This window comes from Rhinolophus sinicus, chromosome 18 (genome assembly GCF_057876585.1).
Source record: "Rhinolophus sinicus isolate RSI-liver-muscle chromosome 18, RSI-T2T, whole genome shotgun sequence".
Taxonomy (NCBI): domain Eukaryota; kingdom Metazoa; phylum Chordata; class Mammalia; order Chiroptera; family Rhinolophidae; genus Rhinolophus; species Rhinolophus sinicus.
In genome coordinates this window covers 107,247,864-107,274,469 of record NC_142518.1, presented here as the reverse complement: position 1 = coordinate 107,274,469, position 26,606 = coordinate 107,247,864, and the positions used below count along the sequence as shown (strand labels likewise).

At 39.4% G+C, this 26,606-nt stretch overlaps 1 protein-coding gene across 8 annotated transcripts in view; it reads right to left on the bottom strand.

Annotated features, from left to right (window-relative positions):
• Positions 1-26,606, bottom strand: part of AFF2 (ALF transcription elongation factor 2) — a 477,377-nt gene that overhangs the window by 393,963 nt on the left and 56,808 nt on the right. For 4 of the 8 annotated variants that reach the window (XM_088795303.1, XM_088795305.1, XM_088795304.1 and 1 more), the window contains exon 1: positions 20,685-20,737. The exons of the other annotated variants lie outside the window; for them this stretch is intronic. In XM_088795303.1, coding sequence (XP_088651429.1) covers positions 20,685-20,722 — 38 coding nt within the window. In that variant the 5' untranslated portion in view covers positions 20,723-20,737. Of the gene's footprint in view, positions 1-20,684; positions 20,738-26,606 lie in introns of those variants that run through there. 8 annotated transcript variants of the gene reach the window in all.

Sequence of the window (26,606 nt, the reverse complement as noted above, 5' to 3'; positions counted from 1 at the left end):
GAGAGAAAAGAAAGATAATGTCACCTAAAATGAACACAAGTGGTATATTAATCTCTTGAAACTGCAGAAGCCTAAAAAGGATTTCCATCATGGTGTGGCTGAGATTATCTGCTGTTAATTAAAGTGCTGCCACCACTAATTCTGCCACTTCCACAATTAATATCTCCCGGAAGTGAGATAATGAACTTTCTCCAAACATCCACAAAACCCTGTAACTCAAGGCTGGTTAATGCTATGTGTTTGCCGAGCTAGTATTTACTTTACAACATGTAAGGGTATGTGTGCAACTTCACATTCAGTGTTGGTGAATCAACAGCAAACAAATTTAGAACCCTTTCAAAAGAAAATGATATTTGTTCAAGTTTGAAAAATGCATACACTTCACCTAAATGCACACCTACTGAACTAAGGAGGTGACCTAAAGTGAGGAACTGTCTTTATCCATTCATTTGCTTGGCTCTAGATTGATATCTCTTTACCTCTCATTCCCTTTCCCTCTCCCTCCCTCACCCTCTCCCTCCCTCACCCTCTCCCTCCCTCACCCTCTCCCTTCCTCCCCAGCTCCTTCTCGGTCTTCCCCTATCCTAATTCTCTCTCCTCTCTCTTCCCATGTAATAGCAGAGGCTGGCGGAGCAATCACTTAACTCAAGGCAGTTCATATAAATAACCCCCTGCACACCTATACATATCACTGAAAACCACCAATAACTCCCCGTTACCTACAGACCAAAATTCAAACTCCTTGATCTGACACCTAGGATCCTCCACTTAGAAGTTGTGTGACCTTCGGCAAGTTACTTGACGTTTCTGTGGTTCAATTTGCCCTCACCTATAATTTGAGGTAAAAGTAATACTTATCTCATAGTGTTGGTGAGATAAATAAATACATTGATATATATAAACCACAGAGAACAGTGCCCAGCACACAGAAAGCCCCATATAAATACTAGCTACTATGCTGCTCCCTCCACAATGGAGTCTCAACATATATATTCAGGTTCTACCTCCCACTATACCCATCCTGAACATTCTTTTCCAATCACAATGGTTTATTCCTTCCTTTTTATATTACATCCCCTGCTTTCTTACATTTGTACCTTTAACACAATAAATAGCGAACATTTATTGAGAGCATATTATATGCCAGGGACGGTGCTAAATGTTGCATAGGTTATGTCAGGTAAGCTTCACAAGATCTCTATGTGACAGGTGCCATGATCCCTCCATTTTATAGAAGAAGGTAACTGACACCTGGAAAGATAAGTGGTTTGACCAGAACAGCAGTGCTAATAAATGTCAGAGCCAAAGATGAAATCCAGGCAGTCTAACTCTGGAGCTCTCGTCAGAACCACTGGGATGTCCTCCTTCTGTTTGGACCCATGTGCTGTCCCACCTCTGCAATGGCTTCCCCATTCCGCTCACCTACCCATGTGATCTCCAAAAGCATCTCAAATCTCATCCTTCAGACATCCTATAACTGACTAGAGCAGTCCTCTGAACTCTCAGAATAGTCATGACCTCCTTGGAAGCCGGGACAATCCATAAGTCACATCATGATCTAACATCCTCGAACAGCACCTCCACTTTATGGAATTCTGAAAGATTTGGTTTTCTTTCTGATTTTCTGTTTGTCTTCTTTCTCCATTAAATCTGATACTCCTTAAGGTCTGAAGCCGAATCTCATGTTTCTTTTGTGTCCTGAAAAGCACTTGGAACAAAGTAGATACTCAGTAAAAAAGGGATGATGATTGGATTTAATCCCAGGGACACAGAACTAGGTCAAGCTGACCCTGGCACCTCACTTTAACAGCTGGTAAACAGACATGATAGCATTCAGTTTTTTAGTCCCTTCCTTGACTATTCAATTATTACAGCAACTATTTTCCTAGTTTTCTCTCTTGGATGCTAATGTCTGTCATCATTTTAAAATGTGTCCCAGATCCCAGAATTTCAAAATAAGTTTCAAAATAAACAATAAAGTGACATTTTTTTTTTTTGGTAAAGAAGCAATAACTTATTTGAGATTCCTTTACCAGAGTTGAGTTTAATTAAAACAACTTTTAAAATGAAGAAGAGCTCTATGAACTGATATGGAGTAAGATCCAGGATATATTTGTAAGTTAAAAAGTTCTGACATTTGGAACCATGTTAATGTTTCACAGTGATCTCAAAGGAAGGAAAATAAATAAAGACAGGGAAACAAAAACACCAAAAGAAACAAATGAACTGAGCTGTACTTCAGATGAATAACATAACCACACTGGAGGGGAGGAAAGACAGAGAACTAACTTAGGCAATACTGAAATAGTCTCTCAACTATGTACCTTCAGGGTAAAGACAGAGAGATACCTAAGAGAATATTGCACAGGAGTTAGTAGTCTTCTTTTCATAGTGTCATGAGGTAGAAATTCTGAGACTACTTTCTGTGTATTCTAGAATTGAGCAAATAAGTTAATACGCAGTGAGTAATGAGATCCAGATTTCTCAATGTCAGAGAAGGGAGTTATAAATATGGAAAAGGAAAAGGAGAGAATGAATCCTGTGGTGTGGGATTGGAATCAGAGGTATGAGTGCAAACTTACCATGTTCAATGTGTATATGTGCACATACACATATACACATTACATATGTACATCATATGTACAGATATTAATATCTTCAAGTCTATATGAAATACATATACATAGAAATCTATATGAATATATATGAAAACTATGCGAAAGATATTAGGTTGGTGCAAAAGTAATTGCAGTTTAAAAGGTTAAAAATAATGGCAAAAAGAGCAATTATTTTTGCACTAACCTAATATGTTACAGAACTATATAATATACATGTGTGTATGTATGTATGCATACGAGTATAAGCACATATCTGTACACACGTATTTTCTAGCTCTTGCTGCTAAAAGCGCTTAGAATCAGTTGCATCCCAGAAACAATAAGCACCCATAGCTCCCAGATATTGATTTTTAAATGCCATTTTCCACTGAAGATATTCATTGGAAAATAGCTGAGTCCAGGGCTGGAAGACAGAAAGTACAAGATGAACCAGGGTATTTTTTATGCATTAAGTAAGGAAAGACTTAAAGAATGATGGGGCCATGTCAAAAGGACACAGAAACCATCTTAACGGGGCTCTCATGGGTCAAACTGGAAACAACTTGACCACTAAAAACACAGAATGATATGTGTCTTTTGTTTCCTCATTTTGGCTGCCTCTCTATGTTTGCTTCTATATATTAGGTAGGGCTGCTATGTCTCCCAGTGTTGGCCAGGTAGCCTTATGTAGTAGATGTCCTGTGGGGTCCTGGCACAGTCTCCCCAGTCACCTGAGCCAGGTGCTCCAGGAGTATCCCTTCTGTGGGTTGTGTGTGTCCTGCTGTTGTAATTGAGCCTTGATTGCTATTGGTACATCAGTAGTAGGACTGACCCTCAGGTTGACTGGCTGTGAGGATTGGCCATGACCATAGCAGACGAGCTGCTATGCGGAGGCTGAAGTTCAAATTTCCAGTTATAAAATAAATCATTGAGCTATAATATACAGCATAGCGAATATAGTCAATAATATTGTGATAGCATAGTACGGTGTCAGATGTGTACAAGACATATCATGGTGATCACTTCTTTAGGTATATAAATGTTGAATAACTATGGTGTACACCTGAAACTAATGTAATGTTTTATGCTAGGTATATTTTAATAAACATTTTTTAAAAGAGAAAAAATATAACAATAGTAAAGGACAGCTCATTGAAAAACGTATGAATCCACACCAAAGACTGAAAGAAAAAAGGAAGGAAGGAAGGAAGGAAGGAAGGAAGGAAGGAAGGAAGGAAGGAAGGAAGGAAGGAAGGAAGGAAGGAAAGGAGGAAGGGGGGAGGGAAAAAGAGGAAAGTTTAAAGCCAACATGAATGTCAAAGGAATGATGCAATTTGAAAAACGACCATTTGGCATCCACCATAATAACTGATTCAATGGAATCATCAATGAATCATCAACAGATACTAATTCTGTGGTTTTTAGCATATTCACAGAGTTGTACAACCATCACCACTAATTGCAGAATATTTTTTATTACCCAAAAGGAAGCCCTGTACCCATTAAGCAGTTGCTCTCCATTCTCCCTCTCTCAGCCCCTGACAACCACAAATGTACTTTTTGTCTCTATGGATTTGTCTATTCTGGACATTTTGTATAAATGCAATTATATAATATTTGTGGTCTTCTGTGACTGGATATTGTGATGTTTTCAGTGTTCATCCATGCTGTAGCATGTATTAGAATTCCATTTCCTTTTAAGGCTAAATAATACTCCATTTTATGGATACATCATATTTTGTTTATCCATTCGTCCATTGATAGGCATTTACGTTGTTTCCACTTTTTGGTTATTGTGAATAATTCTGCTATGAACACTCATATACAAGTGTTTGTATGGATATGTTTTCCTTTTTTTTTTTGAATACATAACTAGAGTGGAAATCCTGGGTCATTTGGTAACTCTATATTTAACCTTTTGAGGACTCACCAAACATTTGTTCCACAGCAGCTACGCCATTTTATATTCCCACAAGCAATGTATGAGGGTTCCGATTTCTCTGCTTCCTCATCAACACTTGTTTTTATGATTCTTTTCAATTATAGTCATTGCTGTGGGTGTGAAGTAGAATGCCACTGTGGTTTTGATTTGCATTTCCCTGATGACTAGTGACGTTGAGCATCTTTTCGTGTACATAGTGGCCATTTGTGTATCCTCTTTGATGAAATGTCTATTTCCACACTCTGTCCACTTTTTTTACTGGGCTGTGGGTGAAACCTTGAAGAGGAACAAGATAATTTCCATAGTCTCAAAGAATCTCCCCATAAGATACTTAGTAATTACAAAGGGGATAATACTAACTTGACAGGGGAGGAAGCTGGTACTGGGAACGGGACCAAGCAACAGTATGTGCCTCCTGATATGGCACATTGAGAAGAACAAAACATCGCTTCTGTGATATTCCTGCAACTGGTACACAATCTGACTCTAATCACAAGAAAACACCAGACAAACCCAACATTAAGGACACTCTACAGCGTAACCAGCCTATAATCTTAAAAATATACCAAGGTCATGAAATAGCAAAGACACACTGAGACATTTTTCCACATTAAAGAAGAGTCAAGAACCCATACAGACAGACTGACTGTAACACATAAGTCCTGAAAGTTCTATTGCTATACAGGACACTATTGGGACAATTGGCAAAATCTGAATATCTCTAGATTAAATTATAGTACATTACCAATGTTAACTTCTTTACTATGACTAACAACCTGTGAACCACGTCTACAACTTATTCTCAAATAATTCAGAAAAAAAGTGCATAGATAGTTAGACAGAGAGAAGGAAAAAGCAAATGTAGAATAACACTGGGGGAATATGGGTAACAGATATAGGGGAATTCTTTGCACAATTCTTGCAAGTTTTCTGTATGCCTATGTCTGAAAGTATGTAAAAATAAAAAGTTAAAAGAGAAAATAAGCTTTAATAGTAGTATAAAGTGGATCTTTCCTGTTATTTATATTAAGAAGTAAAATTGGTTCATCTCAAACCACTGATCAAAGTTTTTTTTAATACAGCTATTATAAGCTTATTCCGTCAACAAATTGACTAACTTCAAATACCTTTCCCCCCAAAAAAAATGTGGCCTTTCCTATAGCTCTGTTCGAATTAAACCATTGTTTTAAAGAACAGGAAATTACGTTTTTCATTTTATTTTAACTGTGTTCATCTTACAAGGAATATCTAATGACCTCCATGTTTTATTTTGGGGTTCTTTTACAAAAGGTAATGGGCTCCTTCCAAGGATAAGGCCCCTAGAAGCCGCATTCAATTCGATAACCGCAGGCCTCCCTGAGTCCTAACTAGTAGCAGCCGTCTGGTGAATAGCAGGTAGTGGGCACAAAGACACTGGATGTGAAGGTGCACGTTTACCCAAGGAAACGCAGTGTTCCTTGGAGAACTAACTACTGTGCTAGTTCCGTAGTGGCAACTCAGTTCTAAGCAGCAGAGCATGTATGGCTCAGATCGCAGTCTCTGAACAAATACCAACTTGGCAGCAGAGGAGAAGGCAGTAACCTAGCTTAGCACTGGAAAATGTATAAAGCCACATTACCCCTAATGTACGCTAGAGATGCAGGCCTCAAAGGAAATTAGCTTAATGTGACTGCAAAAGAAATGCTGTCCATCCTCTCCTTGTCAATCTCAGTCAAGAACGCTGTGCCGAATCCTGCCACTTCTCCTTGTCATGCATAGCACTTCACAAGTATTTACTCTAAAGAAATATTCATATTTTATCATGTTTATTCGGCCACCTTGCAGACTGAATGTAACACAGCCCAGCTGGTAGTTTCATGACAAGCTTCCCAGGCACAGTCACAAAACATAAAACTATTTTAACTGAATTTCCACACACTACATGCAGTGATCGCTCTTTAATTTTATTTAGTCCAGTTTTCACTCAAGGCTCTAAGCATCAAAAGATTCTTGCTATACTGTTATACTTAATAAAACAAACATGAAACAGCATTTACAGCGGGGGCATAAATGACTAATAGCATCATTTAAATATATTACTACAGACAACTCTCTTTTTACTATGGCAAATGACAACAATCACTTTATTTTTCAAAACACATGTGGATATGATATACATGTCTCTGATAAAAGCCTGTTATTCACTGAACTAAATTGTGCTTGGCCTTGCATTGAACTCTGAGAAAATTGTGCATGTGTATCTCAGGTGAAATTTAGCTCCCTATAGATGTGTGTAGTACTCCAGTGTTATTTACAGACAAAATATGTTGGAGACAATCTGGTAACAAACACGGAGGCTATATTCAGCCATTTCAGCCATCAATTACAGACATACTTGGGCTTTCAGTTCAGCATATGGAGACTAACAATGCTGCTTAATTGTCACAACAAAAACATTTTTATTTCAAATTACTGTTTGATTTTGTCTGCTGCTGCATTCCTGATCACAGACACATTTTCCATAAGTTTACAAGAGCCCTGGTGTCTGATGCTTCAAAACAGCATAGCTATCATGCTAACACAGACTCAAGTGTAGTTGACTCCAGCCTAGAAGCAAAATCGGCAACTAGGGTAATGTGTAAGCATAGCCTCTGGGAAAAAGGTGTCCTTTCTAGAGGAACCCCTGGAAACCCTCTCCAATGGAGTTTTTCATTTGTAATTAAGGTGACAGTGGTGATGAATGTAGTCATTTTTTTTGGGGGGGGAGGAGTACCATTCTAAAACATTTGCCTAAGAGGCCAGATTCAAATATTGAAGTCACTGACGCCCTCCACATGATTTTCTTTAATGGATGTACATTCTAAATTGATAAATTTGAAAACAATTGAATTCGTTAAATCAATATATTTCACATACATATTCAATATCTTTATATTGCAGGGTGCTAGCTAGGTGACAAATATAGTATCTCAGAATGCCCCATGATGTTCCCTCCCACCCCCCGCTAAAAAACACCAGACCACATCTATAGATCGCAAAAGTTATCCAAGGTAACAAAACAAAGCATCTTGACAATGTTTTCAGAGTTTAAAACAGAACTCATACTGTCAGGGACATTTGTTGGGCACCTCCTATGTGTTGGACATTGTACAAAAGGCTGGAGATAGAAAAATAAATAAGACAGGGTCTATATCCTTAAGAACCTTGCAGATTCAGGGCTGTGGGGGCAAGCATGGAAGTAGGTCTGTGGGACACACCTACTCATGCTGTGGCATGGCCTGCACACAGGACATTTGGTTCAGTCTGGGAGGGGCAGGTACCACAAAAGGAGAAGAGATGAGCCTCAAGTAGAATCCTCAAAGATCAGTAGGAACAAGCTAGAAAAAGTGATGGAGGAGAGGAAGGATGCTGGGAAACCACTGTAAATGACAGCCTAGCCCTTAAAAAACAAGGAAGGAAGGAAGGAAGGAAGGAAGGAAGGAAGGAAGGAAGGAAGGAAGGAAGGAAGGAAGGAAGTAGGGGAATGCCAAAGAGACAGCAGAGGCATATGGGAAGAAATCAACAAGGCTTTATACTCAGGTAAACCTCATAAACACATGACTGCAAATTTCCAAAAATCTAAAGCAGCAGTGATATGATATAAGAAAGGGCACCTTGAATTAGAGGTATTTGGAATTTTCTGACCGGATCAGTTCAGAGAAAAAAAAATTAAATGCCAAGCGCTACAATAAGTACAACACACGGCTAAATAAAAACAGTAATATGATGCACCGACTGTGAGACCGGAGAAGGAATTTGGGGCTTGTGCTGAAGCATCAGGCCAGCATAATTCCAAAAAGAATCGCAGAGGATCTGCAACTTATCAACAGATGGATGGAAGCCTGGCCAGCAATGCAGTCAGAATCCTAATTAAATACAAGCACAGCCTGAGAGGTGAAAAGGAGGTAGAACCTAATGCAGGTGAGACACTCTGGCATTGCTGTAAAGATAGGATGATCCCGCTGAGCGCATTCCCTATGGAGAAAAGATCAACATAAGACAAGAGAAGAATCTGTGGCTCCAAGGAGGACCCCCACCACTCAGGGGTACTTGGCAAGGGGTAGCACATAACAAAATAGTCAAAATATGTGTGGGCTTCCATGAGACGGTTCATTCTTGTGAGAAAGTCAATTTTAAGTCTGCCAGAAAATTAGAAGATGTAACCAAAGGAGGTGATGGCTTTCCTTCACCCTTTTTACTCTTGCATTCTTCCTTAATGGTCTTCCTAATCACTTCCTTCATGAGTCCAGGAAAGCAGGAGTTTGGGAGACACTACAGACGTTTGTGGAATAAACGTGAGCAAATAACAGCATAACATGGTTTATGAAACCAGAGGGTTTACACTCTATAAATAACTTCCATTTATTCTTATTCTTTACACGTACACTATTACTGGAGACTGAATGATAGCTTCTTGCTATTGCCTGGTTGTCTTCTTACATACACACGCATACACACACACACTACACACACACGCACACACATCCAAGGTAATGACGATATCGATTCAGAAGAGACACATTTTTTAGACACACACACACAAAGAAACATACAACTGATCTACCAGAATAGTTCTAGAAACTTCATGGGGAGACTGTGGTCTTTTTTTTTTTGTAAATGGCAATTGTCTAACACCCTTGACAATTCAACATCCTAATATCAACCGAGGTTTGGGGCAGCATTACAAAGGATGTGATACCTTAGAGATACTCAAGATAGTGAGTGGTCTATGGCATTTGATTGTAAATTAAGTTCCACATTATTTTCTTGAATAAAAAAAGGAATAACCTGTGACCATGAAAAGCACTAGCTAAAGTATGAAAACAGAAACCCGTGTGTGAAACATCTCAATTAAACAGAAAATCCAAATATAGAGCAAAGGAAGCCAATTAAGCAATTCAAACACAAAAACATACAAACAATTTTATGATAAAGCATGGATTAGTTTCACATACACCAAAAAAATAAATAAATAAATAAGCTTATGTTCATTTCATGAGCCAGAGGAATTGGGAAAAATGCTTTCTTCTTTGGAGAACAGCCACCTCTTTGGGTTAAATGTAATATTCAAAATGTGCCTAATTCTTATAATCCAAATAAGTGACACTGCTTGGGTTTCCATGACTACTGCTCTGAAAACCATATTAATTATTCAAGAGGTCCATGCCATTCTCCCTGCATGCCCTAAGGAATGCTGGGAATCGCAACATACCATTATAAAGGAAAGAGCTGTTAAACAGACTGCATGACCAAATCTAAATAGGAAAGTTATTCCCTTGAAGTCCTGACATCGTCCTGATAGCATTAAGCAGCATTATTTAAACTCCTTCGAACAAAATGAAATGAGGGAATGAAAGAGTTCTGCTTCACGTTTAGTACCTTAACAATCTTTGTAAGACCATATAATTGTAGTCTCTGCTCATTCCTCTGATAGGATCTGATTTTAAACCAACTCGGTTGCCTTGCATAGAACAGTGCTAATTCTATGAAACTTTTCCCCCGAAGGCTGCCATTTAGACATTGCAGAACTTGGAAGAAATCAGATAATCAACTTAATAAGACAAATTGTGACTAGGCATCTGGGTGCCATTCCCGCCGATGCCTGAATACCACAATAACCATAATTTGTGCAGCCTGTGATCTCGCCTTCATCATAAATAACATTATCAAAGCAGAGGCAGGGAGGTCTGAGTGTATTCAAGCAACACGAACACAGCTACTGATTTCCTGTCATAGCTAAACTCGCAATGTCAATCCGGTAGCAGGGCAATGAGGTGCGTTAGCAGCCCAATTACTCAAAGACGGGAGAGGAAAGCTAGCAGCTATCACTGCATGTTCTTGAGCTAGTTCTGGGATTGGTGACATAATATTTGCAGTTATTTTCATTTGCATGTATTATAATATTTTACGCTCTGTATTACATTGTAATGGTACGTAGATAATGTTTATGTAATATATATTATTATATATCATTTAATATTATCTATTATATTATTTACATTTGTCTTGTTTGCATTTAATTACCAAAAGAGACTGATTTGCAAAGAGATGGCTACTGCAATGCGAAACAAGTGGAAGTTTTCAAGTTCAAGTCCAAGGTCTCTGATTTGGGGCATTTAGAGAGATTCACACCATTATTGTACTACATTAATATTGAATTCTTATTTATCATGTATATACAGGGACGAAAAGAGAAGTGCAAATTTTCCAGAAGCAACGAAAGAGAGAGAATTCAGGGCGATTTGAATATACTAAATTCTGTACTGCATAATCTTGCAATCAAATTTCAAAATAATGTTATAAAAAATTATACCCTGTGGAACTGTAATCACCTGCCACAAATGATAAAGAAATAAAATCAAATGACATGTAACAATTATCTAAAACATAATGAACAGTCTATTTGCTAATTAAAGGAAAAACATATCATGTATTGTAATTATTATTCAATATTTAGTAATATAATTTCACCATAGTTAACTTATGAGCCTTTTGTGAATTAAATGCTGATGGAAAGGAGTGAAAACTGTGATAAATGCTTACCCCACAAATAAACAACCTTTATTATTAATTATTATCTCCATCAACCAATTACCACTCACATTGTCAGAAAGCTAATTACAGAAGGAAAGCCAACTTGCAAAATCTACTTAGTGAGATTTTAATTCAATTCAACTACTATCTATTGAACCTGTTAGGCGTTGGCAAAATACTGCCGTACAAGACAAAAGAAGTATGGCTCTCATTTACTGAGGGCTTCTCGTGCCCCAGGCCTGGTGCTCAGGTACCAATCACACACACACACACACACACACACACACACACACACACACACACCCCAGTCCACCAGCACTATGCATATATTCATATTCATGAATCCATTCAATATCCCAACAGAGGCAGGTGACAGTATTCTCCATATGGACTTTTCAGACGCTCAGTCTCATCATCTGTAAAATGATGGAAATAATAATGTGTACTTCTTAGCTTTTTTTTTTTTTTGCTGAGGTTTAAATGACACAGTAAGTAAAAGATGTGGTCTAGTACCAGTAAATGCAGCCGTTAGTATATATTAGCAGGTGGGTAAAGGCTAAGGCCAAAGCCACCTAGCATCGAATTATTCAGTCATCTTCGTGAAGCACAAGGGCAGGGGAAAGTGCCACCATTTGAGCCCACCATGTCCTGCCTGAGATGGAACATCCTCAGTCACATCCCCTTCCATGAACACTGACCCAAACAAAAACAAACAAGTTGCAGTGCTACGGAACGAATCTGTGTGCTCCTATTATTAAGAGAGATTTCCAGGTCGCTGGCTAGGATCAAAGCAACCAGACCCAGAGCTGTGGTTATGGTTCAGTCTGTCACGCTGCTGCTTACAAGAGGCCATGAATCATAATGAAGAATCCACTAACTTTGGCTTTGTCAACACCAACACTTAACAAGGCTATTCAATCAGATCCATTCACAAAAACCTGACCCTCCCCTCTGTCACCAGAGAAGGAGGCTCGGCAATAATCTACATATCAGAAATATATATTATATATTGGTGAGAATTGACCATATATTGTGGAGCATGAAGGAGCTGTTGCAGATGACTGAATTATTTTCATAAACCATCAGTATACTATAGACAGGAGTTACCAATTTTCAGGACTCAGACAATGATAAAATCCAATTGTTACTAAACCCTTTCTGAACACTATTTATTTTTTCTTTGGATGATACAGGTCATCATAAACCCCGATGCTGTTTTGGGAAATATAGATTGGGCTAAATCTCCACTATCCCACTGATATAACCTCTATATTTATTCTCCTAAAAGATTGTTATACTCTGTCTCCTCCTTATCGAGTCAGAGTACACGATGTGAAGGGGGAAGAAAATCCAGCTCTAAGCTTTTCAGTTTGGAGTCTGAGAAATGAAAATTTGCCACACATTCTTGGTTTCAATCATCAGATCAGAAGGTGACAGCTAATACTTATTTATTGCTGAATTATGATTTTCCTTTCTCTTCAAATATACAAAATGTTCCCTTTTCCCCGCCTTTTAGCTTCACTTTCCATAGGCTAAAATCGCACATCTCTACATTATTGAACTCCAACTTGTTGCCAGGACTGGAAAACCTTCCTCCCCACATGCTTTGCTAAAAAATGTAATTCAAATTAACCCTGATGTTCAACTCAAACAGATTCTAATTTTAATGTCTATTTCACGCTATTCTTGAAAAAAAATGTTGGCTTTATCACCATTTTAAAGAACACAAGGTTAGTATCAACCTGCGTTTCACAGACACACACAAGAAAGTATAAGGTAGGCCAGAATTTCAACTTCCTATATGGTCCATACTGTATTTCTCCCAGGCTGTTAACACACCACACTCCTTGCCAGTCTCCTTTATCTCGCTTGCCCCCCCTCTAGTGGAGGTGCCAGGGATCAGGGTCCCAAAGGCTTTTTTTAAAATTAAAGTTTATTGGGGTGACAATTGTTAGTAAAGTTACATAGGTTTCAGGATTCCAAGTGTACAACTCTGTAATACATTATCTATATATCACATTGTGTGTTCACCACCCTGAGTCAGTTCTCTTTCTATCACCATATATTTGATCCCTTTTACCCTCATCCCAGAGGCTTGAAGGAGACTGAATGGCTGACCTTCCAAGGGGAAAGCCAGCAAACCACAGTGTTGATTGTCACTACTCGCTGGCCCAGCACTGAGACCTTTCTGTGTATCTTTTTCCAGAAGCCTGGTGATTCTTACCCAACTAAAGTGATTGATGTGCTCCAATGTAATTTCCTTAACAATTTTTTTTAAGTCTGTCTGCTATTTATAATCATCATGCAGCAGCAATTCTAAATGCCAGTGATAAAATATTCCTCCCTGGAAAAAAACTGTGTTGGGCAATGTTGTAAACAATGGATCTAGTTACTGTTTCAATGAATCATCAATGAATTTTAAAGCTAGTGAGTGAAACTTTTTTATAAAAGCTTTACTGAGATATAACTCATATAAATACAATTCACCATTTTAAAGTATATAATTCAATGGTTCTTGTATTTCACAGCTTTGTGCAATCAACACCACTGTCTAATTTCAGAACATTTTCATCACCCCAAAAAGAAACCCTGAACCTATTAGCAGTCATTCTCCATTCTGCACTCCCATCAGCTCCTGGCAACCACTTTATGGATTTGCCTATTCTGACTATTTTGCATAAATGGACTCATACAGCAGATGTGTCTTTTAGGTCTGCCTTCCTGCATTTAGCATAATATTTTCAAGGTTTATCCATGTTGTAGCATGTATCATTGCTTCATTCATTTTGTGATGAATTAATATCCCATTGTATGGATAAACCATATTTTGTATGTGGATGCACTCATCAGTTGATGGACATTTGAGTTGTTTCCACTTTCGGGCTATCATAAAAAAGGCACTATCCACATTTATGTACAATTCCATGTGTGACTGTATGTTCAATTCTCTTGGATATATACCTAGGAGTAGAATTGCTGAGTCATATGGGAACTCTATGTTTAACTTTTTGAGGAGCCGCCAAACTGTTTTCCACAGTGGCTGCACCATTCTACATCCCCACCAGAAATGTATAAGAAGTCCAATTTCTCTCCATCCTCACCAAAACTTGTTCTTGCCTATCTTTTTGAGTATAGGCATCCTAGAGTGCATGGTATGGTATCTCATGGTGGTTTGGATTTGCATGTCCCTGATGGCTAAGGATGTTGTGTAGCTTTGCATGGGCTTATTGATCCTTTGTGTTTCTTCTTCGAAAAAATGTCTATTTGAGGTTTTGCTCCTTTTTAATTGGTTCATTCTTCATTTGATTATTGAGTTGTATCAGTTCTTTGTATATTCGGGATACTAGTACCTTATCAGAGACATGATTTATAAATATTTTATCCCACTCCGTCTTCGCTTTCTTGATGATGTCCTTTGGAGTTCTCTAAAAGAGGATTTTTTTTTTCATAATTTCTAGAAAGTGTTTCCTATATGCAGATGGACCTGGAGATATTATTCCACCTACCACTGGCCTTCTGACCCTGTGTTGACCCTTACTTAGATTGGACCATCAATACTTTACCGTGTTTCCCTGAAAATAAGGCCTAGCCAGACAATCACCTCTAATGTGTCTTTTGAAGCAAAAATTAATATAAGACCCTGTCTTATTTTACTATAAGACTGGGTCTTTATAATATGGTATGATATGATATGATATGATATGATATGATATGATATGATATGATATGATATGATATGATACTGGATCTTATATTAATTTTTGCTCCAAAAGACACATTAGAGCTGATTGTCTGGCTAGGTCTTATTTTCAGGGAAATACGGTATCAGGTATTCATCTGTCCTTGGGACAATGAACCTCCTCAGTTTTCCCAAAAGCTTTTAGTAGCTTTAATGTGAGAATGTTGCACTGTAAGTGCCTGCTTTTGAAGCAGTGAACTCAGTACTTTTTGTAAAAATGGGCATTATTCGGCTAGGAGGATTGTGTTAGCAGCATTTCCCATAGGAATACGATGCAGCTGCAAGACTTTTAGAAATCCTCCCTTTAATCAATACTACCTTGACTTACATGCCAAGACAGCTTTGCCATCTGGTTTCCCATGTAAATTAAATTTGCCCAAAGTTTCAATTTTCTTGATATCATTCAGATCCAGTTAAACTTACCAATCTGGATGAACTGCTGTGGGAGTTAGGGTAGAAGGCGATTCAGGCTGAATTAGTGACAAATCCGAGTTCCAGAATATTCGGAAAGCAGTGCTGCTATAGCCAATCAGGTATGGTAATCACGTCTACCTTTAAGGATCCACAGAAGCAAGGCCTCAGGTCAAGTGACCTAACAATGGGGTCTGGGCAACAATAAGTAGCCCATGGCCTTGCCCAGCAAGCAGCTCCAAAGATTGGAGTTTGAGTTCTGAGCTAAGGCTTCCTCTGGACCCCAAGTGGCAGAGGCACAACTGCAGACAACAAATTTTTGCAAGGACAAGTTGTTATGGGTTGAATGTGTTGCCCCCGAAAAAAGTTATGTTGGAATCTTAACTCCTAGGACCTCAGAAGGTGACCTTATTTGGAAACAGGATCTTTATGGAGATGGTCAAGTTGAGTTCATTTGGGTGGGCCCTCATCCAGTATGACTGGTGTCCTTATAAAAAGGGGCACTTTGCACACAGAGACTCACAGGCACACACAGAGGGAAATTCATGTGAAGACAGGAAGAAGATGGTACTGTGAGAGGCAGGATTGGAAGGATGCATCGACAAGCCAAGAAACGTCTGAGGTCACCAGAAGCTCTCCCCTTGGTGTCTTCATGCTAACACCAGGGTTTCTAACCTCCAGGCTCCAGAACTGAGAGGCAATACATTTCTGTTGCTCTAAGCCACAGTTTGCAGTGTTTTGTCACAGCAGCCTTAGCAAACAAAGGCACGGTGCCAAGGAAGAACTTTGGTTATCTCAGGTGGAAGCGTTGCCATATCTCGCACTGGCCCTTCCAGTCACGCTGGCATGCCCAGATCAGCAGAACGGTCGGTAGCGCCATCTTGGAAATGAAAAGGAACAACACACACTATACATTCCACATTTCTTCTCTGAAGATGCACATTTCTATTTTCCTAAATGTTATGAGACTTCAAGTCTTGTTCTGGCTGTGTGTATGGTGTGTAATAAAGGAAGAGTAATGGTTGTCTGGGTCAGATTGATGAGTTTGTGAGCTAAGTAAGTCAAGAAATCAGGGAGGAAATCATAACTGCCTCCTCACCCTGACTCATTCTTCATAAATAATGAGGATGTCTTTTTGGGTGATGTGAAATTTCATCATTAGCATATTGAGGGACCATAACTATGCAGCTACCGTAATGCTTTGTACTTAGTGGGGTTCAAAATAGGCTACATGATGGTGATAATGGCTACAGATTACAGATCACCACAAATACATGCTGGGCACTTGGGGTTAGTAGAAATTGTAAACAGTCTGCATCTTGATCCAGTCAAATACTGATACAAGCAATGAAGGTGGTAGGAGATGTTGGTATACATCAGTGAAGGCAGTGAAACAGACACAAGGATTCTTACCATTCTACCTACAACTATCCTTTTTTCATATGTTGCATGTGGGCTGATATTACACATGATTGTGTGGGAGGGAAAAAATCGTCAAAGCAAATCTACTGAGATTTGTTTGGTAAGCGTTACACTTCTAAAGTCATTTCATAATATTATCATTTATTTATTCAACAAATATTTATTGAATCCCTCTTATGTATGCTAGGCAAGCAGGACTCATCCACAAATAGAAAGCGCTTCTGAACACTAATGTCAGATAGGGCTGATACTATGATTTCTGCCCCAGAGGTCAAACACACTCACAGTTCTTGAGAAAAACTTTGGATCTGTCATAGCAAATCTCAAGCTTTCTTAATATTAAATGAATAGAGGGATTTGATAGATTTTATATCCTAACTGTACTCCCAGGCAAAAAGAAGCTGAAATAAAAATGTGTCTAGAAAATATGGGGTATTTCGCATTCCAGGTATGTTTCTCATTTAGGGAAGCTTGTTTACTTTTCTGCCAAAGTATATTTTAGCAAAACTTTAGTTCTAATTGAACAGCAGAGAGATGACAGCTGAAAGCTTGGTAAAAGGGAAATATTCAGTAATAATATGGTTACTTGTAGGGAAGGGGGAAAGGAACATTACACACAATGTACACTTCCTATGTGCAGAGTTTTCTGCAATTCTCTTATTTAAACCTTACAGCAACCCTATGAAAGAGACCTTCCTGTCCTCTCCCTCGTTGTCATCATCAACACCATACTTGTATTATTACCATCTTATAGATGAGGAAACTGAGGTTCAGAGGAGGGGAAGTGACTTACCTACGGTCACACAGCCAGTAAGAGGCTACCCCATACCCTTTCACATTGCAAAAAGCTGCCTCCAACATACAGCTTCAAGGAAACTACACAGCTTTTAACCCGTGCTCACCAAATGGAAATTTGTACATTTGTCCCTGCATTTTATTAATCACAATCTATAATGTTTATAACCTATAGACTACTAAATATGTTCCTTTTATTTCCTAATCCACTCCCCTTATGTCTCGTGCTTTCCTGTGACATATTTTAGAGCTGAGGAAGTTTATATTTCAAAATGATTCATTCTGCTCTGCCAACTGCAAGGCAAGACTGCAATAAATGTTCTCTTGTTGATCAGGAGTGTGTATTTGTGAGCAGGAAGAAATACTATCTGAATTCACGTCATGTTTTGGACCACCACCAACTAATACATTGACATGCCAATATACTGGATTGTTTACATACAAAGTAAATGTCAAGCAAACGGAAAACCCTTTTGTCAGTTACTAGATATTCCTCGTACCTTCTGGGACACGTCAGATTGAAGCAAAATGTGTCTGCTTCATCCTGTCATTACGTTTGACCTAAACTTCATTTAAAAGACTGAAGAAATCATTTTAAAGCTGTAGTATTGATTAGGCTTTAGAAAAGTATTTGCCTTGGAATTTGATTTAAGTCTCGCCCCACATTCACTTGTCAAGAATGTAACAGCTTTACAAATGAAACTAAAAAGGAGACATTGAATTTTAATATCATTAAAAAAGGATGTGATGGAAGTAGACAAATTGGAAGGTCAACAAATTCTCCTAGCATCCAATGGCTCAAATGCTGGCTTGGGCCAGTGATCTGGTCAGGACACAAACACGACATTTACTGCTCAATGGCAAGGAGCATGTCTAAAGGCATGTTGACAGCTGATAGTAGACCTTTCCTTGCGTTTATCTTCCTCTTTTGAGAAGAGATTCCTGTTAAAAGCCTTTCTGGCCCTGTGATGCTAAGCAACTTTGGACTGCAGCCCTACTCAGCCTGTGAGGAAGCCGGGGTTTCAAGCAAGATGACCCCCACTCCCAATGAGATCAAAAAGACACAGACAAGAGATGCTCCTCCAGCCAGTGGGTCTTTACACCAGCCCTCCGGTGTGCGGGCGACTGCTGAGCTGGCCTTACTACCACGTACACTTGAAAGAATACCTCACTCCTGATCACTACTGGTTTCTATAGAAACAAGAAAGAATCTGTTCTTTGGCTAAAATTTTCCCCTAAAGCTTTTCCTAGCACTGGATAAAACATTTATTTTTTGCTATCACAGTCCTCCATTTATAGCATCATTTAACCGATCAAAGAACAACGGGCTGAGTAAAGATGAGTGTGTGCTTCATTTTCAGAAACCAGATCGGATGTGTGTGAAACAGTCGTGGTCAGTTCATCCCTCCTGGGTCACTTTAGGACTCAAGCATTTGAGAGTAAACACTTGAAACGATGGTATATCAGAGAGTGATAAGGGGTCAACAGGTATTTGCTCAACCATGAGCTGACTTTTTCATTTCAGACTACTTCAGCAGTTACAGTATTTAAATGAACTGTTTCATCAATGTCACCATAAATTATCCTCGAACACTCCAGGGCCCCTGACCACAGGAATGTGAGTCGTGGCCTTGATGACCATGTGGCTTTACTTTGAGATAACGGCTAGATTTCCCTGCTTTATGATTGTGTGCCCTTCTCCAGGGACCATTATTGAGTAACAGATACAGTCCCTGGACACCTCAAGTCTACCCCATAGACTAGCATGGGAGACAGGCATTAAATAATCATACAGATAATGAACTTCAATTGCATGAAATACTGTGAAGCAAAAGTACCAAATGCCTCATAGGGAGTCTACTCTAATAGTGACGCCTTGGTGTTTTGCTAGTGTCTTGCTTATAAAATGGTACCAAGTGAGATTCGAAGTTAGGTGAAATTCACCTGAAACCTGTGCGTGTTTTGCAAAATCACCAGACTGTCAGAGATCTTGAAAGGTGAATGACTCAGCTTCTCAGGACCAATGGTTTTCTCTATCTGAAAATTATTAAGGATGGGAGGGGGCTCACCTGGTGTTTGATCCCTGGGGGTTATACTCTGATCCCAAAACATAGTGGTCATGCAACAGATGGTTATTGGAAGAAGAGAGAATAGGAATAAAGACATATTTTAGAGTTTAAAAATATGGAGGCCCTTTGTTAGCATACTATCTTCAAAGACATTTTAACTGGGTTGACAAGGATTTCTACTTGTACTTTTAAGTAACTATGGACCCAATTCTTCTGTTGATTGTAGGCAATTTCAATTAAATAGAAATAATTGTAATCAAATGCTCTCAGGGCCATTAACTGAAAAGCAAGCATATGGATTACTACATTATAGTCACACCCTTAAGGTTTGTTAAATACCTTAGGATGAAAAAAGCTAATAAACATGAGATTTATTTTTATTATTATTAACTTAAAATGGAAAAAGCTAAAGATAGAGAACCTAAAAGCTAAAACTAACATATTCAAATGACTATGTATTTAAAATTATTATGGCTAATGACCTTAAAAATTTTCCAGCTCTGTTTCCTAGAAATAAAAAAACAAATAATCTCTAATAAAAATATTCACAATTTTTTGCTGCTGATACTTTTGGGGCAATATTGAGTAAAGTGAAAAATATCAGTTTTTTACAACCTAAGAAGATAAAATACAAGAGGTACAGAATTTGTTCTTATCACACATATATTTTAAAAAATGAGAGATGAATTGTATGACGCTCCTCCAAGCACAGAGAAATATTCAAATATTCTACTACACACTATGGTAAAATCTTGGGCTGTAGTCACAAAGATTTTTTTGTTTCATTGCCAGTTTCCAGGGTTGAGACTAATTTTCTGGTCATTAGCATAATTTTCCCCAATCATGCCCCAAATTCTACTGATACGCACCCATGCTTTTTCTTCTTCATATCCATTCCATGTAATGTATCAGACCTTGCATTTGTTTTGACTTGCTATAAGAGCAGCCACCCCTTTACCTAACATCTTTCTGACGCAGAGGAAGAGAATGAGAAAAGGGATCATGATATTATTGCAATTCCACTTAAGCATTCAGTTAAGTTCCTTTAGGGAATGTACTCTCTAGGGACTGTGGAAGATAGGTACAGTGTAGTTGTGTGAAACAGCCATAAAAAATCAACATACAATAAATCAGAGGAAACACAGTATAAATTCAACCTGGAGAAATCAGGAAGGCTGCTTGGAGGAGGTTGCATGGAGGTGGTTGCACTTGAGCTGAACATTGAAAGGTAATCAGGCTACTGGAGATAGAGAAGCTGAAGGAGATGTCTTCCTGACCACTGGAAGAGCAAGAGCAAAAACATGGAGAGGAATGAAAAGTAATTAAAAATGAAAAATGGCGTAAAATGGTAAAGCAGACAGGTGGGTGAGAAAGGGCAGGTGTGGCCACAACAAGATGCCTCTAAAAGAGCATGCTGAGTAATGTCAATGCTTTTATCTCTGATCAAGAAGGAACTACCAAAAGCTTTGGAGGAAAATAGCTTTCTTCCAGACCGTTCATTGCCTCTATTGCATCAAATGAATGAGGCAGCTCCTCTATAATTGCATAGGCATTTTGTACTATCCTTTCCTTAATAATTTCCTCATTGGTTACTGAATATACCTTAATGATAGTATATCTGTCATCCTAAATGTCTTAGACATGAACAAAATATATATATATTTAAAATGTATTGGGGACTGAATTCAAATGATCAAGTAGAGTTGAAATTTAATCCTAAATACTATGATATTGCCAGACAGTCAGGTAAGTGCCACTATAGATTTATTGATTCTTTCCACAGTGAGGGAAAATTATTTACAGCATGTTTGCTGTTTTATTCTATCACATTTTTCCCTTCATGGTATATTGAGGTTTCCTTCTCACTCTGCAGAGATTCCCTTATTTTATTTCCCTTTTCGTATCCCCTTCAATTTCATAACCATTGGAAATAAAACGTAGGCAAGTTCTGCAGAGGGCAGTTGTCTTTCTTTCCTTCCTTCCTTTCAACAAGCATTTGCCAAACACCTGTCACGTGCCAGACACTGACATTGACACTAGAAGCTCCAGGAGGAAAAGAGTGCCCTGTCTACCCTCAAGTAGAGCTCACTGTCTTGTGAGGGAGACAGCCCAGGCTGAAATTCAGTCCCACGACACTTGATAGCCTACAAACAAGTGTGTGTAACACAACATAAGAGGTTATCTACCATGTGTGTGCTGTAAAGTTTTATTTTATTTTACTCTTGTCGCACCAAAGATAAAATTTTAATTATTCTTTGGCAAAGAAGAGTCCTTTGTTTTGGGGGAAAAAAAACCCTATGGAGTCTCTAGTTAAATAAACATGAAGCATAATAAATGGTATCACTATTTTCCAGGCCAATCAATACAAAAATTAAGAAGGTATGTCCAATTCCTCCCTTTCACTCAATACACACACACACACACACACACACACACACACACACACACAGGATCCATCAGCAAACTCCTACTGACTCCACCAACAACATATCTCCTGCATCCATCCATTCATTTCTCTGCATCCCACACACCGCCATCATCTCTCGCCTGCCCCACTGCAATAGCCTCAGTAGCTGGCCTGCTGTGCCTCTTTCTTCATCGCCCTACAGTGTGTTCTCCACTCAGCAGCCAAGTGCCCTTTTAACATATAAATCAGATCATGCTTTTCCCCTGCTTCATCTCCAATGGCCTCCCACTGCACGTAGAATAAAATTCAAATTGCTTATCTCAGCCTTTGAAGTACCCACTGATCTGGTCCTTGCCTACCTCCCTGACCTCATCCTCCGTAAGGTTACTCTTTTTAACAAGGCTCGTTTTGTTCCTTGAACAAGCCAAGCATGTCCCTGCCTCAGGGCCCTTTGTAATTGTGCTGCTATCTCCCTGAATAGCTTCCCCAGGATCCTCACTTGACCAGCTTCTTCTCATCATTCAGGTCTCAGCTCAAACAGGCAGGGCTGTCTCAGACCACACAGGCTAAAGGAGGCCTCTTTCACTTCTGTAACTGTCACATCATCATATTATACTTTATTCAAATCACTGACTGCAATCGAAAATGAGACTGTTTCTGTCTTTGCTGATGTTTTTCATGTCTGCCCACGCTGACTAGAATGTAAGCTCTGTGAAAGCAGGCACTGAGGGCCATCCCTACTGCACTCTCCACCCCCAGCTCTAGCAGGCCCCTTGCAAGAGGTGGGGAACAGAGGGAAAGGGCAGAGGGAGGAAAGAATAAAAAGAGGGGAGGGGTGGGTGGGAAGACGAATGATATCCACTATTCTTGGGAATATAAATGGCATCACCTTCAACCTGAATGGAATGCAGTTGTTTCAGGTTCTTTTCTTCTCTCTCTCTCTCTCTCTCTCTCTCTCTCTCTCTCTCTCTCTCTCTCTCTGGAATGCCTGGGTTGGCCTATGTTTGTAGCCTTTGTTGCCATAGGGCTTGGGGCAAAGAGGGAAGCAAAGACAGACAGATTGTCTTCTTAATTCCTTAAGTGAGGGGATGGGACTAAGACCCATTGGCGGCTTGTCATCTTTGGAGATGAGTGAGGTTTGGGATCTTTCTGAGAGTTGCTTGCAGGAGACAAGGGGTCAGGGGGAGATGCCGAAGGTGCTGCTTCCCTGAGTCATGTGGCAACACTGGGCGCAGCAGAGTCTGTTGCATCCATGAGTATGTATTCTAGGGGTGCATGACTTTTACTCGCCATTCAGCCATAGCTCCGTAACACTAAATCAATACACAGCTCCCAGGAAAGCACAGGCTGTGTCTACATGATGCCAAAGAAACCTGACAATTGATTAAATGTGGTTAAAAAAGAAATCAGTTAGACCAGTCATTCAGTGTCAAGCCACACTGTCATGTGCTGCCACTACTCTGTTGTCTTAAATTGCTAAATGATGATGATGATGACGATGACGATGACAGTAATAATAATAAAAATGGGGAACTCACCATTTTCATTAACATTTGCCCATAAGTAAATTCAATAATTTCCCAGGGTCCTGCAGCTAGGATTAGAACTCAAGGATCTTGAATCTTAATAATATGCACTTCACCTGCAAGGGGCCATTTCAACACTGACTTTGCCGCTCTGATCATAAATACTGTATAACTTGTGGCATCTTGCGTGCTTTCTTTTCTTTTAGTAGTGTACCCTAGGGTGAACCATTTCAGCTAAGGGCAATTTACCATTTAGCCATTGTCATAAAAATATGTAAGAGTGTGGCTCTCAAAAAAGTAAAGCAGCCCCCAGAACCCTTAGGCTAGCCTCCTAAGTGTTCTGGCATATTCTACCTGCCCATCAGGATCAGGGCAATCACCCCCTGGAGATTCCGGCCCAGTGGTGGGGAGGTGGGGCACAGGCACTGATTGGCATCTCGGGAAAGTGCCCCCAGCATCACCACCCCTATCCTGAGGCAGAGCCCGGGTGAGGGACCAGGCCCTAGAGGAAAGCCAAGCCATGGAGGCCTTTCCAGAGCAATGATTGGAAGCTAACGTTTGGCAGAACACTTCTCTGCTCTGAGGCTTTGCTCAGCTGGGACTGAGTCATTCTTGAGTTGTCCACAGGCCATGAAATGAAATCGGTGCTGGGCGGGTTCGTGGAGAGGACTTTATTACTCGTTTTGCAAACCCGACTCCCTTCTCAAGCCTCATAAAGGGAGGTTCTCTAGAACCCGTTCTGTCCATAAAACTTCAATTTCCCAAAGAGAGGGTCCCAAGTGACCCAACGTCACAGTTAGGGGTCACTGGCAAATGTCAACCTGCTAAGAAAGCACTAAAAGTCTCAAAGATTATTTTCACTTATTCATTTAACTCATTCATTCACTCATTTGTTGTTTCTAACAACGAGCAAACATTTTTTGAGCACCTACTGCATATCTGCCTGGCATTGTGGACAAAGACAGAATATGACATGGGCTTTTTACTCTAGGAAGCCACAGTCTTCTGAAGGAGGCAGACACTCCAAACAAATAATTAGGGTCTACCATGGCAAATGCTGCCAGGAGATCTGTAGAAAGTGCTGTGGAAGCCCAGAGGTAAAATCCATTCTGACTGAGAAGCCAGAGGGAAGAAAAGAGGATTTAGGGAAAATTCAAGAGAAGACGGCATTGGAGTTGGGGACAGCAGGGAGAGCAGGAGGTGCCCAAAAAACTGTCATCAAGATAAATGGAATTTTAAGAAAATAATTTTTAAAAAAATCAAAATGAATGCAGTATTTTTTCCTTTGCCTCAGGCTCCAAGATTGCTCAGAAGAGCACTGAAAGTCAACCTGTCTTCACTGAAAAATTAGATCTTTTGTTTATTGTGGATATGTTTACATTAATTTTGATTTTTGACAAATAGCACATGAAATATTATTTATCTCGATTACTGAGTCTTGTGTGCCACCTGAAATGCTATGCAGGGGAAGTGCTTCACCTGCCTCACCCCAGTCATGGCCCTTCCCTAAGCCAAGCAATCTGTGTGAGGAGGGAGTATAAAATCAGTCCATTTTTCCAACCAGTCAATTAGTTACCCCTACCTTAGCTAAAACATGACAGGGTGAAGCTGACTTCTTGGAGTGGAAACCTCATGGTTACTGCCATTTTCCTTTCATTGTTTAGCACACCCAACGCACCAAGACCTGAGAATGGAGGCACCCAGTATTTGAGAGCTGGCTCTGAGGCTTACCAGCCAGTACCTGCGCTTCCCAGTGTCTGTGAATGAGTTTCCTCTAAGGAAAGTCAGTGCTTCAGAAAATGACCATACCAAGTCATCAGAAAACCAAATGGCATCCATTGCTATTTTCCTCACTTTTACTTAATTAATGCACTTGGCCCTGGTAAATAAGTTCCCTTTAGCTAAATAAAGCGAAATAGCTGGTGCCAGTCTCTCCAAGAAGAGGGCGGGGGGATGCAGCCATTTCCAAGAATTCTAGGCTACAATTTTTACATTACAGTGTTATTACCAAAAAGTGGTTTTGTTTGGTACATCATTTTCCATTTCTTATATCTTTAGAGTCAGACGTGAAAACATATGTGACCTCTATTATTTCTTCCAAATATTTCTCTTGTTTAAAAGGGGAAGGTAGGTATTGGGAATGCAGTCATGATAGAGCAACTATACATGGGTCCAAAAATGAGAGATCTGTGTGTGAATCAACCCCCAGGCCTCTGGCTTCTGGCTTCAAAGATGCAGCACGGTAAGCAGGGAAAACACTTAGGCCCACAAAACTGCATCTCACCCTTAGAGCTCATAACCTCATTGATTTTAGTCTGGATTTGTGGCATCATTTATTCCTGATAAGAGCTACTTGCCTGTACAATACTACCAGGAAAAGGTAAAATATAACCTGGTAGTGCAAGAGAGAAAAACCAAACCAAGTGAGGCCTTGAAAAATTCACTGCTTTTGCCCTGATTCTTTTGTTCATTTATAAAAACTGCTCTGTAAAACGTGCCTGAACGGTCCCTATTTTCACTTCCATCCTCCAAAAGAACAGTTAGAATACTAGCAACCAATAAAGTGTGGCTCTCCCCACAACACAATGTCAAATGTCGTGAAGCATCAGATGGGGTGAAATATCAGATCAGCCTGAGTTCAAATCCCAGCTCGGCCATTTACAAGCTCTGTACCTTGGGCGAGTTACTTACTTTCTCTGAGAATGCATTTGGCACCATTTGAAAAGATGGTTTGCCTAAGGTTGTCACAAAATCATGCGTAAATGAGTTAAAGCATGGAAAACACACTGCCTGACTCATAAGTATTCAATAAAATTCTATTATTACTAACAAATATATTTGAGAATGTTCCCATTCACTTATATAAAGATATAGTTTAGGAAATGTTTTTAACACATATGACAGGTCAGAACAATTTTTAGTGTCAATCACTTAGAATTTTTAAGAAACCTTTTGTTTAGATGGAGTTGAACCATAAAATAACGAAACTCTTCATATAACACACCAGCAGACATTTGACATTCAAATGAATGTCAGCATCTTCAACGCAATGCCATGAGGAAACTATACATTGTTTTCAAGGAGACCGGCATTGCTCAACAGAGTTTGGAATTCCTCTGAGGGAATTACCTTCAGCTAGTTATGAA